An 18339-nucleotide genomic window follows, 5' to 3' on the forward strand; every position below is an offset into this window, starting at 1 on the left:
TAGCAGTCCCCATGAGGGGCTGTGATAGCTGCATGAGCTGCCATGCCCATTAGTACTGTGCAAGCCCCATTTCCCTGTGTTATATTGTTCCAAGTGAAGCTTTTCCTGTTCCAGACATTCACACACACCTCAGTGGCTAACAGGGAGAGCACTTGTAATTTAACTTTGTCCTTAATTCAAGTAATTACTGGTTGTTTTTTCCTTACAAGGATGAATGTTACCATAAAATTTTTAAATGTGACCCTCTATTTCTCTGTCAAATTTGGGTCTAAACAACAAAGGAGCTCAATAAATTCAAATGGATGCAGAAAGGCACAGACATACATGTGATAAAAGGCACCTTGTTTCCTACAAAATACAGGCTTAAAACAGTTAACGTAAAGGGAACGTTGCCACAGCAACCCTACACATTAGCAAAGCTTAAAACAAAGGTCATTGTTAAAATTAATTTCTTCCTACAAGCTATGGGAGGCAGAAGGTAACACTCACCATGCTCTGATGCTTCCCCAGCTCACATGCTTGGAAGCTGTTTTCCCTTGCTAAGATATTTGAAGACACTGAAAGCCCTGAAAATTTTCTGAGAGAACATCACAAAATAACACGGAGTCAATTTTTCCGATAATTGATGAAAACAAATATTCCTCCATAAAAACCTTCTTCATCATCATCAACAGTATTTTGCTTTTTTTCCTTTGGTCACTCTTTAGCCAGCTGTATTCCTACCTATAGGAATTTTTGGGAAAGGCATTCAAATAACAACCACAAATCCAGGGGGAGGGGAAAAGCTCGGGTGTTTTCACACCCAAGGAGCTGTGAATTGGGGTGTTTTGTATTAGGAAGTGGCAATTTCTGTCTCTGTGCAAGCAGCACAAATGTCTCTGGTGCCCAGGAGTGTTTTGGACTGAACTCTGCCTCTTCCAGCATCCCCTGCTCACCCATTTCCTGCTTACCCTAGATTGTAGTATATGGATATTGTAGCCATTGTGCTTCCGACCTCACTGTGAGATCAGGCTGGGACATATTTAGCTATGGTACATGTTGTTCTAAATATACACAAATTATACATTAAACAGCCTGCAATCTGGCATACCTAATGCCTACGTTAGCACACTTGTGTAGCTGGGAAAAGCACACAAATCCTTGAAATCTGAAATAGCAGCAGCTTTGGAGTTTTCTACTCGGGAAAGACTGGAAGAGACCAACGGGAATGGCTGGGAAGGAGATTTTACAGCCAGGAGGTGTGAGATGTTTGGAGAGACTTAGAACCAGAGTGGACACACCATTGAGGAAGAGCAAGTCTGGCTTATTGCCTGTTGTGGGGCTGGATGCCAACATCGTGGCTGAAGGAAGGAGCAGGGCTGGGAAACCAGAGCCAGGGGACTTGGAAGCCAGGTCTAAAACTAAGTTTGTGCCAGAACTGAGCTTAGCCAGTACTTTAGTAGTTTACTGGCTTAGCCAATAGTTTTAGACAGGACCAGAGTAATAGTTATTGTAGAATATGAGGTTACAATTGTTAAAGTTGCTCAGGTTATGCTCACCAGAAGGCCCTGTGGGAAAGGCACAGCTGCAGGCAGACGGGTGGAAGTTGGCTGAGGGGTGAGAGGCAGTTGTGACTGAGGAGAGTCAAGCTGGGAATGAGGTTGTGATTGGCTGGAGGAACACATGGGCAGTGTATGAGTGGGAAGCTGATTGGCTGAAGGAACGCATGGACAGGGTATGAAAAGGAAGCTGATTGGCTGAAAGAACACGTGGATAGTGTATGAGCAGGGAGCTGATTGGGTGGTAGGGTGGACAGCAGCACTGCAGCTGAGCCAGCCAATGGGTGCCCTCTTTCTGTTAGGCCTCCCTTTGGTTTCAGTCATGTCAAGTGGAGATTAAAGGTATAAAAGGGGGCTGATTTTGCAATAAGGCCATCTCCTTTGATAAGGCGGTCTGTGTCGCTTTGTTCCCACTGCTACAAGTCGTGGCCATGATGATTCAACCTGCCCTTGCAAGTCTTGCACAGGGCCCATCTGGTGTCTGCCATGAGGGTTTTCTGGGGGCTGAGCCTGTGGTGACCCACCAGCTGATGCAGCAGCCCCAGCTCTCCAAGCAAATTCTCACCTTTCAGCAGCCTGGAAGTGGCCCATGGTGGCCCAGAGAGGTCTGCTAACCCTGTGCACTTTGTCCTTGCAGGTCCCCAGTGCAACGCCTCAGTGGACCTGATCGGCACATGCTGGCCCCGCAGCGCTGTGGGACAGCTGGTGGCTCGGCCCTGCCCCGAGTACTTCTATGGCGTGCGGTACAACACCACCAGTAAGAGGGGCAGCACTGAGGGCGCTGGGACACAAGTGACAATATACACCTCTGGGGACAAAGCTCATCAACCATTAAGAAAACAGTGCCTCAGGTCCCAGATTTCAGGGAGGGTCGTTTCAGAGATGCAGGTTTATAAGCAGGTCCTGGGAGGAGGAGAGGGTTGATGTCCCCATCTTGGGGACACAGGCAGAGGAGTAATCCTGCCTTGCCCTTGAAGGTGGTACAGGGGCCTGAAGCTTCCAGCTGAGCAAAGACTGGGGGACTTTGAACACCCCTCCCTTCCTGGCACAGGTGGTTGCACTGTCACTGCCAGGGACATGCTGGGAGTAGAGGATGTAGCGATATGAAAAGTGCCCAAAGTCGTGCCTAGCATAAGGTTGAGTTTCTGACCACCCAAGTGCTGCTTTTGATGAAAGAAACACCTTGCTTCTCACAAAAAACATAGATTTTTCCATCCTGCACATTCTTGCAGGCATGGAGGACGGCACAGACACACAGCTCTGGCTTTGTGGTGCCGCTGTAGGAGCCTCTGTGCATTAATCCCAGCCCCCTGACGAGGCTCACAGCCTCCTGTAATGGTAGCCTGGTCTCACCCCAGTGCTAGCATTGCCCCACTGCTGACACCAATGACAGACTCTCTGGGATGCCTGGGCCATTCCTTCCTAGTCAGCCTTGACACCTACTGTCCTTCCTGGGAGGCAAAAAAGCTCCTAATTCAGGGAGAGAAGTGAAACTTCATGCTGCCATCTCAGCAGAGAGCCTGGACTGGCACATGATCACCCAAGCAAACAGCAGAGTGAAAGAGAAGAGAAGAACTGGTGCTGCTTCCACTGCACCCCTCTGTGTGGTGAGGAGGTGTTGGGGTCCCCCAGTGCCAAGGGCAGGGCTGCTGCAGACCCAAAGCTCTTGAGTGGGTCTGAAATACTCCAAGGATTTTGGTACTGCAGCTGTGACCAAGGCAGTAGCTGAGCTGCCTTCACAGCAGAAGATGCCAGGCCTGGCCTGATGGCAGTGCCCTGCATTAGTGACAGTCAGGTCACATGCCTGTGCCTATCCCCATGCTCTCTTAACCCTTGGATGGGCATCCTCTCTTTCAGATAATGGGTACAGGGAATGCCTTGCGAACGGGAGCTGGGCAGCACGTGTCAACTACTCCCAGTGCCAGGAGATCCTCAGTGAAGAGGTAGGAGCTTGGGAGTCCCTGGGCTCTTGGCAGGAGTGCAAGAGACAGATGATGGAATTTTGAAAGGCAACAGCATCCAGGCCAGGAATGGCCCATGGGAGCTGAGGGCTGAGCATGCTGCAACATTCCTGTGATAAAGTTGGCATGTGGCAATTATGACCCCTTCTTGATTTGCATTTTTATTCCCCATCAGAAATAAAGCCATGCCTGTTTCCATCCCCGTTAAAAATCCAAGAGGATTGGCAGGGTGAGGTCCCCAGGGCCTCTGGGTACAGATCAGCCCTGTCACTTTCCTGCAGCTCTCTCCTGACACTCAGTGAAAACCCCATCCTTCCCTGCTGGCAGTGAAATAAAGGAGATATTTAGGAAGATGAAAGAGATATAAAAATGGGGATCAAGCCCCTGAGCAGATCAAGCCACCCCTTGAAGCAGAGAAGAGAAATGAGCTTTTCATTTGCAGTTGATATCAGCTCTGATATTTAAAATGCTGATATCTCTTGCCATGAATGTTTTTTCACTCACTTAATTGCTTATTTACTGATTGGATGAGTGCCTAAGAGCAAAAGTGATCAATTAATTCAATTTTCACTCACACTTTCCTCTGTCCAAATTCATCCAAGCCTCTCAGTTGCCCCCAGGGCAGTGAGGATGAACTGAGATATAAGATTCCAGTGAGCTCAACTGAGTTCCAGCAGGGTTTTCCCAGGGGAGGGGTTGGGAAGTCGCAGCATTGAGCTGTCCTGTGAGCTGCTCTGGTACAAGTGAGATGTGAAACCAGGCTGAGGCCTCTTCTTCCCACATTAGCCCCATCTCCTTCCATTCCCACTGTCCTGTCCCAGGGTGAGCTCCAATTGCTTCCTGAAAAAGGGCCCAGGATTTGAGGCGCAGCTGCCAAAGGTGATGTGGTGGAGGAGGTGGGTTTGTGCCAGTACCAGGGCTGGTGTTGACCCTCTGCCCATCTCCCCCACTCCCAGAAGAAGAGCAAGCTGCACTACCACATCGCTGTTATCATCAACTACCTGGGCCACTGTGTTTCGCTGGGGGCCCTCCTTGTGGCCTTTGTCCTCTTCATGCGCCTGCGGTGAGTAACAAACCTGCTGCCGTGTTCCTGCAAGGTCATCTCTGGCAGGGATGGACGCAGCTCCTCTGCTTTGCCATCTACTCTGCCACAGCCATTGCCCTCCAGGCTGGAGGGATCCTGCCTATCTCAGGGCTGTTTTTCTTTTGCTGCTTTTTGAAAGCATCTAGTTACGGAGGCAGAGGGTCCTCCTTGGTGCCTTCCACCTCCTGCTCTTCTCGCTGCCCCCCTCACCCAGGGCATGGTCCCAGCCGGTCACCCTTGGGGTCCCAACAGAGACACTCAGCTGCACAGACAGCACTGTCCCCAATCCCCCCGCTCTGATGGTGCCTTGTTCTACCCCTCTCCAGGAGCATCCGGTGCCTGAGAAACATCATCCACTGGAACCTGATCACAGCCTTCATCCTACGCAATGCCACTTGGTTCGTGGTGCAGCTCACCATGAACCCAGAGGTGCACGAGAGCAACGTGGTAGGTGCAGCTCTTCTAGGCTGAGCCCAGTCCTGAGCAGCTGGGGGGTGTGAGGACCCTGGAGATTACAGAAATGCAAAGTGGTTTGGGGCTGAAGGGACTTTAGGGATCATTTAGTTCCAACCCCCCTGCCAAGGGACACCTTCACTATCCCAGGTTGCTCCAAGCCCCATCCAACCTGGCCTTGGACACTTCCAGGGATGAAGCAGCCACAGCTTCTCTAGGCAACCTGTTCCAGGGCCTCACCACCTTGCCAGGGAAGAATTTCTTCCCTAAACCTACCCTCCTTCAGGCTGAAGTCACTCAAATGTGGCTACAAAAGCAATTTCAGATTTCAAATAGGGCTGGCTGGTGGCTGGCAGGCACCCCCTGTGTATGAGAAACACGGGTTTGATTGCTCTGCTGGGTCTGTGCTGCTCTGTGCATCGATAGCTCAACAGGTTCCACATCTCCTGACAGGTTTGGTGCCGCTTGGTCACTGCCGCCTACAATTACTTCCATGTCACCAACTTTTTCTGGATGTTCGGCGAGGGTTGCTACCTGCACACAGCCATCGTGCTCACGTACTCCACGGACAAGCTCCGCAAGTGGATGTTCATCTGCATCGGCTGGTGTGAGTGCCAGCCTTCCCCTCACCCAGGGATACCCAGGCTGTAGTGATGGCTGGTGCCCCCTCCAGCCTCTGCTCCAGCTCTGCTTTCACTCAAAGAGCTGCAAAAAGAGTGCCAGGGGCAGGAGGATGGACACTTGATTTGCATGGACACCTCATCTCACTGGGTGGTTTTTGTGTGAGAAAACCCCTGTTAGTTATGGTGTGGTTTTGTGGCGACCTTGCACCTCTGAGACTCCCCTGTGTGTTCCCCTGCAGGTATCCCCTTTCCCATCATCGTTGCCTGGGCCATTGGGAAGCTCTACTACGACAATGAAAAGTGAGCCTGATTGCTCTTATCCTCCATTCTTCTTTCTATCCCAAATCCTCAGGGATCAGTTGTGTCAGAATTCTGTCAGGGAAGAAAAAAAGGATAATGTTCTTCCATTCTTTCTTTTATCCCACCTTTCACCTCTCTGTAGCACAAGCCCTGCCCCTGCTGGTTTCCCCTCAAAAGGCAAATGTGATTTTTAAGGGGAGAGAGATATTATACCAGATTTCCTACAATAGGTTTGCTAAAGGGAGCTGGGTTTTAACCAGCAGAGATCTAAATTATCCCCACCTGAGCCATTTTCACAGACACCTGCTGATGAAGGTCTTAACAGGGACCTGAGAGTTCATCCCAGAGTGGGAAGTTGAAAGGAGCCCGTTGAGATGAATGGCAGCGTGTTCTGTTTTCCAGAGGTAATTTTCCCTACCGACTGCAGAAGTCCCGTGCTACTCACACGGGCACTGATTGAACAACCCTGACAAGGTGCTCCCAGGACAGGGATACACCTGAGTGAGCTCCTGCAGGGTTTGCTGAGGACAGAGCTGACCCAGACCTGTGTGAGAGGTTATGGGGAATCATGGAATATCCTGAGCTGGAAGGAACCCACAAGGAGCATCAAGTCTGAGTCCTGGCTCTGCACAGACACCCCAACAATCCCACCCAGAGCATCCCTGAGAACATTGCCCAGAAGCTCCTGGAGCTCTGGCAGCATCGGGGCTGTAACCATTTCCTGGGGATCCTGTTCATCCCAAGCACCCTCTGGGGGAAGAACCTTTCCTGATATCCATCCCAAATTCTCCTGTGACACCACCTCAGATCATTTCCTTGGGTCCTGCCCCTGTCACAGGGAGCAGAGATGGGGACTCCCCCTGGGGAGGAGCTGCAGGCCCTGATGAAGTCTAAACTCATTCACCTCTGCGCCAGCTGAACATTCCAAGTGTTCTCAGTTGCTTCTCATGTGGCCCATCCAGACTACTCCCCATCTTCATGTCCCTCCTTCGGATGTTCTCTAATGGCTTCAGATCTTTCTTACATTGTTGTGCCCAAAACTGCCCCCAGGATGCAAGGTGAGGCTGCCCCCATGCAGAACAGAGTGGGGACAGTCACCTCCTTTGTGAGGAGGGTGTCCCTGCTTGTCCTGCAGTAACCAGCTCCCACAGCCATATGGGGCCCATAAACACTCCCACAAGTCACATGCACCTCCTTTTACTGAGTTCCCACGAAAGCTATTTCACAATGGCTGCAGCAGTTTGAGTTTTAGTGCTTTCACCTCACAGACAGCGACTTACAGAGATTGTGCAAGGACAGGAGTCTATCCAGGTCACTCCCACGTCAGGCTTGTCCTTGCCTTGCAGGTGCTGGTTTGGGAAGCGAGCAGGTGTTTATACTGACTACATTTACCAAGGCCCCATGATCCTGGTGCTTCTGGTAAGAGGAAATCGACCTTTTGTGTGCTAAATAGAGACCTTCTGTGTGCAGCTGGGTCACAGCTGCTTCTGTACAGGGTATTGCCTCCTCCTTTGGCTTCACTCTGCTGGGGCTGGTTCTGCTGCCCCACAGCAGCACTGCCCCTCACACAAACTGCCCCTTGAGCAATTTTGGTCTTGGGGTGGGCTGCAGAAGGAGCCTGGAAACCTCACTCTGACAGGGGTGTCCCATCACCAGCCTCCAATATGCATCAGTAGGCCCCTCCATCCTAGCCATGGCACTATTTGGATGTGGGTGGATGCTTTGCCAAGCATTTGCAGAAGCTTGGGATCCTTGACTCCATTACCTGATCCTGATTCCACCTCTCTGTTCCTGGTCCCCAGCTGAGTAGTTGTGCTTGATCCAAGGGTCGGATGGATGGGGCTTTGTCTTTTGGGGAGGGACAAAGAAGAGCAGAGGTGGCAGGTCACAAGCTGGGGGTCCAACCTGTGTGTGCAGGGGGAAAGCCATGCACAAAGTCCCAAAACTATTCCCTCCTCCTTGGCCAATGCTGAGAAAGCTCAAGGGAGTAAAAATCACTGGAATGATGGAATAATTGATCCTGTTTCCCATTTCTTAGCCTGACAGGCAGCCAAGCCACTACTAAGTCCTGTCAATTGTGCTCAACTCCAAAGATTCCTTCCCATTCCCTCATTAGCAATTCGGCAGCCAAGAGAGCAACCAGGCGGACCCTGGATGTAATGGCAGCCACTCTCTACGTTAGATTCTTCCTCTCCCTCTGCTTTTTCACCTTCAGCCATTCCTCTAGCACTTGTCCTTCCTTGGCAATCTCCTGGTACGCCCTGCTGCCCCGATCTCCTGACCAAACTCCTAAATCTTATTATTGAAGTGTTTTTTAAAAAGGCAAACATCCTCTCATGGTGCATGGAAGGCAATAGATCAGGTTCAAGAGGAAACTTTCCCATTTGCCCTGGTCCCCCTTCCCCCCCCGCCATTGCAGAGGAGATGGGAGGATATACTGAGGGAGCAGACACTAAGCAGTGGCCCTGTTCCTCCAGATCAACTTCATCTTTCTATTCAACATTGTCCGAATCCTCATGACGAAGCTCCGAGCTTCAACCACGTCAGAGACAATCCAGTACAGGTAAGAGCATGGGCAACCCTGCTGGAAGCCAACCTAGAAACTGGGTTCTCTCATGATTAGTGGGGATGGGAAGAGCCCCATTAGCCAGGTAGCAAGGGGATGGGAGCATGGAGAGACACCTAAGAGTGCCTCAAATGCTCTTTGGAGGCACATGGTCACTAAATCTGGCCAGGGAGAGCCTTGTGATGTGGAGTGTGGATGGCTGTTTCTGCCTTTGAAGTGAACTCTTGGGATTTGAGTCTCTTTGCAAAAGCCTTTTCTGGTGGGACCTGATGAGCTCTCCAGGCTGGGAGCTGCAAATCCTGGCATGGAGGTGAGAATTAAATCACTGCTTGACAGAAAAGCAAAAGCTGAGGAAGCTGATGAATCAATGCCACCCCAACACCTCCTTGTAAAGAAGAAGACAGTACTCCCACAGCACAAGGCAGGAAGATTTAACCCCTCCTTGCCTGTTGGGGAATATTTTGCAGTAAGAGGTGCATGGTCAGAGCAACTCCCCAGAGTACCTGGGATAGAAGACACTTTGGGCTTCATCATTGCCTCTGTCTGGATAATTTTGTGGGCAGGAATTGGGGAATCTCATGGTGTGCCTGGTCAAGAGAAGCTGTTTTGAGGTGGAGGGTAGCTTTTTCAGCTGAGAAAGGAAAAATTCTGGTTCTGATATTGAGAAAGCTACACTAGTGAATGTGCTGCACTGTAGTTTTCCATCTCCTGTCCTTGGTTCCCTCCAGCTCCTCCATGTCATCAGCCCATTTGTGCCAGGGACTGTTCTCCCCTCTAAATCAGAGATGCAAAACAGGTCCCAGCCCCCCTCCCTGTCCAACTCAGACCCTCCAAGGATGACCATCTACTGTTGGAATCTGTCCATTAACAGGATTTTTAAGCAAAAAGTGATGACTTGGCATTGTTCTTGTCCCCTGATCCAAAGGAATGAGGTGCCAAGCCCCGATCCTTCCCACACTCTCTGTATCAGCACTATGACTTTTCACAAACTGTACTTGTAATTTCATCAAGATATCAAATTAATTACCTGAGATACGGTGTTCACAAACTCGTGTTGAAAGGTGTGATTTATTATACCCTCCTTAATTCCTTTTTAATTGAGCTGTAGATCAGCCAAGCAATCATTCCATGCCAGCTCAAGGTCAGTCCTCTACTCTCCACTGCTCTTTTCTGGGTGGAGAAGCAGAGCAGGGGCCAAGTGCTCAAACCAGCCCAGTTCCTTGGGAGCTGCACTGGAAAACCAATGGATGGAGCCCATCTTGGCTCCATCCTCCCCTACTCACTGGTTTTCAAGTGCCAGCAGACCAGTCCAAGCCATGCTGGTGCTGGGAGTGGATGGGCAGAGTCCTTGTGGCCAGCGCTGCACTGTAGCAGCTCAGGTCCCTGTTTTCTCCCTAGGAAAGCAGTCAAGGCCACACTGGTGCTGCTGCCCTTGCTGGGGATCACCTACATGCTGTTCTTTGTCAACCCTGGGGAGGATGAGATCTCCAGGATAGTCTTCATCTACTTCAACTCCTTTCTGGAGTCTTTCCAGGTAATGGTCCTTCACACTGGCTCCCACCCCAGTCCTCTCACCAAGGAGGAGCCCATCGTGGCTGATGCCTCATCCCGCTTCTGCCCCTTCCCAAAACCAACATCCCCAAACCCCAGAGCTGTTCCAAAGCTCCGGGCTCGGGGGCACCTGTTTGCTGTGACTCTGCTGCTTGTCTCCTTCCAGGGCTTCTTTGTCTCTGTCTTCTACTGCTTCCTGAACAGTGAGGTGAGCACAATGGGCTGGGGTTTTTGTGGGGGTCTACACCCTTCCTTGCAAGCAGACAAGTTCAGCAAAAGGCTCTACTGCTGCCCAGGGCTTGGAGGGTGCTAGTCCCTAATTCCCCATCTAAAGGTCTTTGGTCATCAAAATTGGTGCTTCACTACCTCCAGCCCCAGGTACATCTGCAGCCCCAGATTTTGCCCAGACAGGAATGGGTGCTGTCTGTCTCCTCCTCTGGAGGAGGAAAATCCACCCCCAAGAACAGATGCTCTCATGGTGCACCTGTGTGAATTGGTGCAGCAGAGCCAAGGGCCCTCCCCATCCCAGGGAAATCCTTCCCCAGGGTGAGCCCCATACACATGTGGATTGCACATGGATGAGGATATCTCCCAGGCTCTGCCCCAAAACACAAAGCAGAAAGCAAAGGAGAGTAGAAGTGAATCCTGGGGCCAGATATTTGGGCAGTTCTTTCCTCTGCCTCCTCCAAACACTCCCACACCTTTGCTGACTCAGGAAAGTTTACCCTGCATGAATCTGTTTTGTTAGCAAATCACATATCATTAATCCATTTCTGGCTGGAGGACTGAGGAGAAGGATGGCTGGTGCCTCTGGTGCCTCTGTGATGACCACTGTCCCTCATTGATCCCGCCCAGGTGCGATCGGCCGTGCGCAAGCGCTGGCACCGGTGGCAGGACAAGCACTCCATCCGTGCCCGCGTGGCAAGGGCCATGTCCATCCCCACCTCCCCCACCCGTGTCAGCTTCCACAGCATCAAGCAATCCACGGCTGTCTGAGCCAGGAGCGAGAGGCTGCACAGGAGCCGACGTCCCCACTGCTGTGGGGAGCCCCTGGAGGGGGGCACGGCACGGGAGCAGGTCCTGCCGGCGACCCCAAGGAGAGCATGAACTCACTCGGTCATGGGACACCTGCACAGCTCCTGCCCCATGGGCTGGGCAGGCCTGGAGGACAGGACAGGACAGCTGAGATGCTGCTTTGTCATCTCCCTGGCAGCTATGTGACCTGCTGGTATGGCAGAAAGAGCCAGAAGGACCTGAAGAGGTTGCAGCAGCTTTCTGCCAGCTCCATCCTGGGCATAATGTCTCGGGGTTTGGGCATGATTTATCAGGTTTATCTGCTTTGAGGTGACAGGAAACCAGGACAATGCTGGGACAGCTTATGGGGCTAATTCCCTGGGAAGCTGGGTCAGAGTTCCAGTGAGCACATGCTAGAATGTTGCTGGTGGGTGGGGAACCCTCTAGAGGAGCCAAAGTCCTGTGTGTTGGAAGGGAATGGATGGAGAGCCCCAGAGTGATTGTAGACATCGCTTCACGTGGCTGTGTTTTTGTAGCACTGGGGTTGGTCCTTCCCCTGTCTCTTGCTGTGTCTCCTGGTGTCCTGTAACTGCTGCTTGGTCTGACTAGGTCATTTCTCATCTTGACACCAAAGGTGGGGTAAAGCAGTGGGGTGGGAGAGGGGAGGTAACTCCCCCTCCCATGGGGATGGGTCCTAGGGGCTCTGAACAGTCACACAGAGTTGGCTTGATCTGGAGGGAAGCACAGGAATTAGCTGCATTCTCTGGTTCAGCCCAGGTGGATCCACAGGTCTCTGCAAAGCCCTGGACCTCAGGCTGATTCCATGTCCCTGCTCAGAGGGTGGAAAGGTGAGGGAGCCCTGCAGTGGCTGAGGTCCCCAAAGGCAGGGCGACAAGCCCTGGCTCTATCCCCTCCTCCTTGCCCTGCTTTTACCTGGGCAGGTGGGCCCAGTGCCAAAGCTGCTCCTTGCTCTTGTGCGGAGGATGGGACCAAACCATCCCCACGCTGGGGTTAAGTGCCTTGGAGGAACAGCAGCCTCCTTCCCTCCCTTCCCTCCCTTCCTATCTCCCTCCCCATTCTGGGGGCTCCAGATTGTCCCCAGTTCCCCCTCTCTCATTGCCCTCTTCCTTGTGGTCACCAAAAGCAGCTGAGCAGAGGAGTGGATTTGCCCTGACCTCTTTGGAGCCACCTTTTACTTGTCCCATGCAAGGTCTGGGGATGCCCAGGCAGGAGACAGATTACAGCAGGTTTATGGGCTGCCTGCCCTCTGCATCCCAGGGATTTTGCCACTGGGGCCATGCAGGGTCTGGTGTGAGCCCCTTCACACTTGTGTGCCTCAGTTTTCCCAATATAAAGACCAGGCATAAATGTTTCCTGCCATGGGGAGATTTAAGCATCTTTGAAATTGCAGTATTTTGTGATTTCCTCAGGATATACCACCAGAAAGGAATAAAATCTTGCATCTTTTTATTTAAAGAGAAGCATAGGGAAAATCCTCTGGGTTCTTTCTTCAAACATTTGTGAAATTCAGTAGTTTAGAGCAAATTCCTCCCACTTCCCTCCCATTTTGATTTTCTACCTGCATGTCTACAGTGCAGCAAAACTGGAAACATCCCATTGACTCCAATAATCTGCTGGGAGCAGCATCAGTTCCCAGTATGACACAGTGCCCACAACAAGGACCATACACATAGAGCACATTTCAGTCTTTGTTCAAGTTCTGCCACTGCCAACAGCCCCCAAAACTGCCCCTTCTTCAAAATATGGGTGTGGAAGAGTCCCCTGGAGTTATGCAGTGGTAAAAGTGTGGCAGCTTCCAGCTCTATGGACACTTTCTGCTGGTGCCCTACAAGGAGTAGACTTGTGTCTTCTGTGTCTTGGTTTCTCTGTTGGGTACCTCAGCAGGAGCTAATGATGATCTGCTGGCAATGGAGAAGGGGAAATGTCCCAGAAAGCTTTTTTCCTCATCCCTGCAAGTGATGTTGCCAAAAAATGATGTGCTACATGTTTGACTTGGATTTTTCTAAAGTGGGGTCTTTTGGTGGCAAGAAGCTGGAAACTGAAAAACCAAAGAAAGAAACCCAAACAGAAGCATCTGTGTTCACATCACTGATTTTCCCCTCTCCTCTTGGTGGTCTGCTCCAATTGATGTGACTTTGCTTTCTGTAGCTGGAGTGTGTATTCTCAGTCTTGTTTGATTAAAAATACTTCAATTCCTCTTATAAGGACTTTTGGAGCATGTTTATCTTTTGGAAAAGACAACCCTGGCCTGGTCCCTCCCCAGTTTCTATGGGATCATCCTCACGCTGCAGTGGGCTCAGCATCCCACTGGTCCAGAGGCTCCTTTGTCTCCTTTCTACCCCAACTCCATGTGCCCAGAGCAAGGAGGTGGCTCTCCACAAAGGTATCTACACCAAGAGAATCCCACACAGGTTTTCCAGACAAGTACCATCAGGGCTGGAGAAAGTCCTCCACGTTTTCCCCTTTGCCAGGTGAGCTAATACAGAATAAAAATGTAACATGCTTCACAGCAGGAGGGAGGGCCAATTAAACTCGACTTTCGTTTCATACATCAATGTTTACAAGTGAAATTCAGACAGAAACAGATTTCTGGTCAAGCTCTTCTGATGCAGAATTAATTTGTTCATCACACAGAGCCTTGGAGAGCACTGTAATTTAGTAAGCACCATGCACATAAATAATAATTACGGGTTCCTGCTGATGACATGATTGTATTTAAACTTATCAAGTAACTCTGAGATTAATGACCTGCCAATCCAGTGCCCTTGACAAGACTGAAGCCTCTTGGGATCTTCCTGTGTTAACCCTTTATGTTATCCTGGTACCTTTCAGGGCTGGGAAAAGCAAAAGAGCACTCCAAGGATGGGATCTCATGGTTCTGCGGGATATCCCAGTGGGATGATGCACAGGAGCTTCTTCAGCACAGTGAGATGGATTTTTCTTTAGCTTGTTTATTTGGTTGACACGTTAAACTCACCATGGAAGTTGTTGACAATCCTGAGTCACTTCCCACCCTCAGGCTCACCACCTGGGATCAGAGTTTGGGTGCCCTGAGATACATTCCCAGCAAACCCCAGCAACGGAGAAAGCCTGCCCTCCAGAGCCTGAATGGAGGCAGAGGGAAGCTCATGGTCCTGATTCCCTGTGGAGGGTCTGTGCCTTCATTCCACCTTCCAACTAGGCAAATATGCCCACTGCCAGAGGCAGGACCTCCCAGTTCCATGGCATGTAAATCACTGGGTTTATGGCTGGTATTTAAAGCAAAGCGGGGCTGTCATTCCCCCTCCTCACACAACACACATCTGTCTGGTGGTCCACAGCTTTGGACCATTCCTGGATGTTGAGCCCTGCTGTACCTCCCCAGGCAGGTAAGGACTCTGGAAAGGGTGGGAGGTTGGGAGGGAGAGGAAATCTCGTGGCAGTTTTACAGCCCAGTGAGTTCAGTTGTGGCTTTCATCACTGTCTGCCCTAGGATGCCTCTCATCTGTGATATGTTGTCCTTTGAGCACTGCTAAACTCCCAAATAAATATTTCATCCTTTAATTCCGATGCCCCCCTCCTTCACTGCTCTCTCCAGCCTTGAGCCTCATGCTGATATTTGTCACCACAGTTGCAGTTCAATGGCTCTCAGACACACGTGGTGGTGGTAGGAGACAGGCAGCTCTGCCACCCTCATGAAAATTTCAAAGGGACATATTTTTCCAGTTTGGAGGAAAACTAAAGATCAGAGACACAAGTGATTCCATGGGAGAGCTCATCTGATCAGCCACTGAGAGAATCCTTGAGGAGCCCCTGGGCCACACTGAAGGCAGCAGAGGTGTGTGATCACACAGCCTGCTGAATTGGCCCCTGCACAGAGCAGGGATGGCTTAATCCCACAACCAGGAATTCGTGTGCTCACCCACAGCTGAGTCCATCCTCCCAGCTGGTGCCCTCATCCAGAGGGATTTGCACCAAGGACTGTCCAGGTTTTCCAGGTTTGCTTGGAAATAGTTGCAGTCCCCAACCACCTGCTCCCAGGAGAGCCTCTGCAAGCACCATGGCTGAGATCCCTGGCTCTGCCCTCCTCCCTGTCAGGCAAAATTTTCCATGAGAAAGTTACCTTTAGGCTGCTGAAATCTGTTGCTGAGCCTCCTGCTTAGTGTGGAAACTGAGGCACAGATTTGCCATGGATTTTGGGAAATACTGAGCTCAGCTCCATCCTGACAGGCACCTCTGCTGCAGAGCATCCTCTAGCCCCAGAGCATCCTCCATCCAGGTCTGAGACCTGTTTCAGTGTGAAGCAGGCTTGGGACCCTCCTCAGCAGCCCAGAACCTCCTTCTGCCCCAAGGAAATGTCCCCAGCACCCCACCCTGACCCAGCCAATCCCACCAAACACGATTGCTGTCTGTTCTGAGCTTGCACTTCCAGCCAGCTGGCTGATGTATCCAGGTGCACTGCCAGACCCTGATTTTGGGTGCAGCAGGAGAAGGGTCACAACTTCCTTCACTCAGCACTGTTCCCACAGGGCCAGTACTCATGGGCCCAATGCAGATGCTTGAGATCCAGATGTCCATGTCCAGTCCTTGGCTGCTTCATTTTCTGCCTCCCCATTTTTCATAGAGGCAAATCACCAAGGACCTGTCCCTGCCTGCCCTTCTCAGCACATGGTGTTGGTGACATTGCTGTCAAAGCCCAACCAGCAAAAAGTCTTTGGGGTTTGTGTGCTGAGTGTGGCTGACCTCCAAACACGAGGTGTCAGAGCCCCTGGCTCAGGCCCAAAGGATCTTCTCTGACTGCCAGGAACTATTAACATCTCTCTCCTTCCAGAAGGATGTCAGCTTTGTTTGGGATGAAACCAGCTTTTGGAAGAGCAGATGATCCAGTGATGCTGCAACCAGTAGGGTCTCCTGCCCTGTGCTTGCAGCTCTGGGCATGCCAGGTGAGGTCTTGGAGGGTGGATGAGGCTCTTCCTGCAGTGGGATGGCTGGAGACTCCCAAGGAGCTGGTGGCTCTGAAGAATCCTGTGGGGATGTGAAATACGGGGCAAAAAGGGCAGCCCTGGGTTAAACACTTCCAGTAATCCCAAAAGCAGAGGAACAATTATTGGCACAACAGGAGCCAGAGACCTGGAGAAACACAAACAGGGGAAACTGCAGCCTAAGAATGAAACACGAGCACAGAAGCAGGATCTTAGTACAAGTCAGGAAAAAGCAGGGTGACTCTGCCAGCTAATTCAAAAGGAAAACAGGATGAGATATTCAGGAAAAGCCTTGGATTATAGGCAAGAAAAATTGCATCCTGGCTGGAGTTTGAGTGACACTCCATCCACCCAAGCCAGAGTAATAGAACTGCTCATGTTTCTGATTAAAATTATTTGATGGCTGAAGGGAGCTATATTTAATGTGTTAATGTGGCTAAGGTGTGTTTAGAGGCTGCACATTGAATAATAATAAATAAGCACGTAAAGTAGACTGTTTCTTTCCTCTGGGGAATGTCCATTTGTATGCAGGGAGTGCTTTCCATGCAGGGAATGCTGTGTCCAGCTCTGGAGACCCCAAGAAAGAAAGGACATGGAACCTTCTGCAGTGATTCCAGAGGCCATAGAGATGCTCCTCTACTCTGGAGACATGCAAGAACTGTGGTTGTTCATCTGGAGAAGGCTCTAGGGAGACTTTAGAGCCCCTTCAGGTGCCCAAAGAGGCTCCAAGAGAGCTGGAGAGGGACTTTGGACAAGGGCCTGGAGTACCAGGAAAAGGGGGAATGGCTTTCCACTGCCAGAATTGAAGTTTGACACATAAATCACAAACTGGATCAAAGTGCATCTCACCCACTTCAGGAGCAGTCCCACTGCTTCCACCCAGGATCGGGTGCTCCCAACATAATTGAGTCCACCTTGATGCTGGTTTGCAGCTTCTTAGCAAAACTTTCATCAGCTTCCTTGTTTCTTTGGTCAGGAGGGTTCTAACTCCTTTTCTCCTTGTTGTTAGCCCTTGCACACAAACCCAACTTTAAAAAGGATAAATCCCACATATTTTAATTCAGATCAGTTTACAAAGGCTTCATTCATCTCTTTTGACCCCAGGGTAAAACTTTAGTCTTAAATAATTAATTCTGCTTGGTTGGGTTTGCTTTTTCCAAAGGAGATATATTTCCTGCTGCTAAATTTCCCACCTATGTGTAATTCCCATATTTTCCATTTCTTTTTCCAAAAGCAGTGCCCCCACACATAATGTGATAGCCAAGAACAAAACCTAGCCCAGTCCCTGGAGATTTTCTCCTGTAGAAATTGCAACTCAGGCATGGTACACCTAAATTGTGTGGGGAGCTTTGAAGGCCCTGGCATAGCCCAAATCATCATAAATGCCAACCTGGCAAAACAAGATGTGAGTCAAGCACTGCTGGAGAAGAGGAAGTGTGGAGCCAGTGCCATGGCAAACAAGGGAAATCTATGCAAAATTGGAAGCAATTAAAAGAGAATTAACCAACCTGCAGGAGGAGAAAATTGCTTCTTTCAAACCATCTTGATTATAGGGCTGCAACGGCCCAGAGCTCCCATGACTTATCACCAGCATGAATTAGATGAAAAGGTTGTTAATCAGGATTGTCAGAAGCTCTCCCAAAACCAAACATCTTCGCTGGAGCAAGGGCTGGGAACTTTGATGGCAGGGAACTTTGATGTTCCACAGCTTCCCCTGCTCAGCCCTCACCTGTGAATGTGCTGGTCGGAAGAGGTCAGTGGCTTGTTGGCCTTTCCAGAAAAGGGCTGGGGATTTCACACTGGTGGTTGGGAAGGTGGCATCCCTGGTGGAGCTGGATGGAAATGGACCCTCCACAGCCTGTCCCCATCCCACACAGCCCTTCTCCTTCCCTGACATCCTGAAAGACCAACTGTGAGAAAATGCTACTCACTTTCAGAAATTTAGAAAGGTTTATTAAACCTTATCAAAAATACAACAGAAGGCTGAATAGACAAAATGTTATGGCACTGGGAGCAAAGGATTTTTCCCACCATGTGCTTGACCACACAATTGAGGTTTTGCTTTTAACCCTTTAACCCCTCCCAAAGTTCTGTCCATCGACTCCTCCTTCACTGGAGATCACTGCCTTAAATCTTCATTGGAGGTCAGCTGTTGCCATAGTAACAAGCCAACCCTCCCAAATGTCCCAAATCCAGCTGCCCCTTGATAGCGTGAGGGGGTACAACATAACTATAAACCTATAAAACTTTTCCTAGCCTGTATATGA

At 50.5% G+C, this 18339-nt stretch overlaps 1 protein-coding gene across 2 annotated transcripts in view; it reads left to right on the forward strand.

Moving 5' to 3' along the window:
• LOC128940344 (corticotropin-releasing factor receptor 1) overlaps positions 1–13365 on the forward strand; it is a 29854-nt gene extending 16489 nt beyond the window's left edge. For both annotated transcript variants that reach the window (XM_054281702.1, XM_054281703.1), the window contains 11 exons: positions 2176–2295; positions 3396–3481; positions 4456–4562; positions 4910–5030; positions 5490–5643; positions 5899–5959; positions 7306–7378; positions 8437–8522; positions 9924–10059; positions 10243–10284; positions 10932–13365. In XM_054281702.1, the coding sequence (XP_054137677.1) occupies positions 2176–2295; positions 3396–3481; positions 4456–4562; positions 4910–5030; positions 5490–5643; positions 5899–5959; positions 7306–7378; positions 8437–8522; positions 9924–10059; positions 10243–10284; positions 10932–11072 (1127 nt within the window). In that variant the 3' untranslated portion in view covers positions 11073–13365. The remainder of the gene's footprint in view (positions 1–2175; positions 2296–3395; positions 3482–4455; positions 4563–4909; positions 5031–5489; positions 5644–5898; positions 5960–7305; positions 7379–8436; positions 8523–9923; positions 10060–10242; positions 10285–10931) is intronic.
• The last annotated feature ends 4974 nt before the right edge of the window (positions 13366–18339 follow it).

The sequence above is a fragment of the Melozone crissalis genome, unplaced genomic scaffold (genome assembly GCF_028551555.1).
Source record: "Melozone crissalis strain CALT ecotype California unplaced genomic scaffold, PUWL_Pcris_2 ptg000032l_1, whole genome shotgun sequence".
Lineage (NCBI taxonomy): Eukaryota > Metazoa > Chordata > Aves > Passeriformes > Passerellidae > Melozone > Melozone crissalis.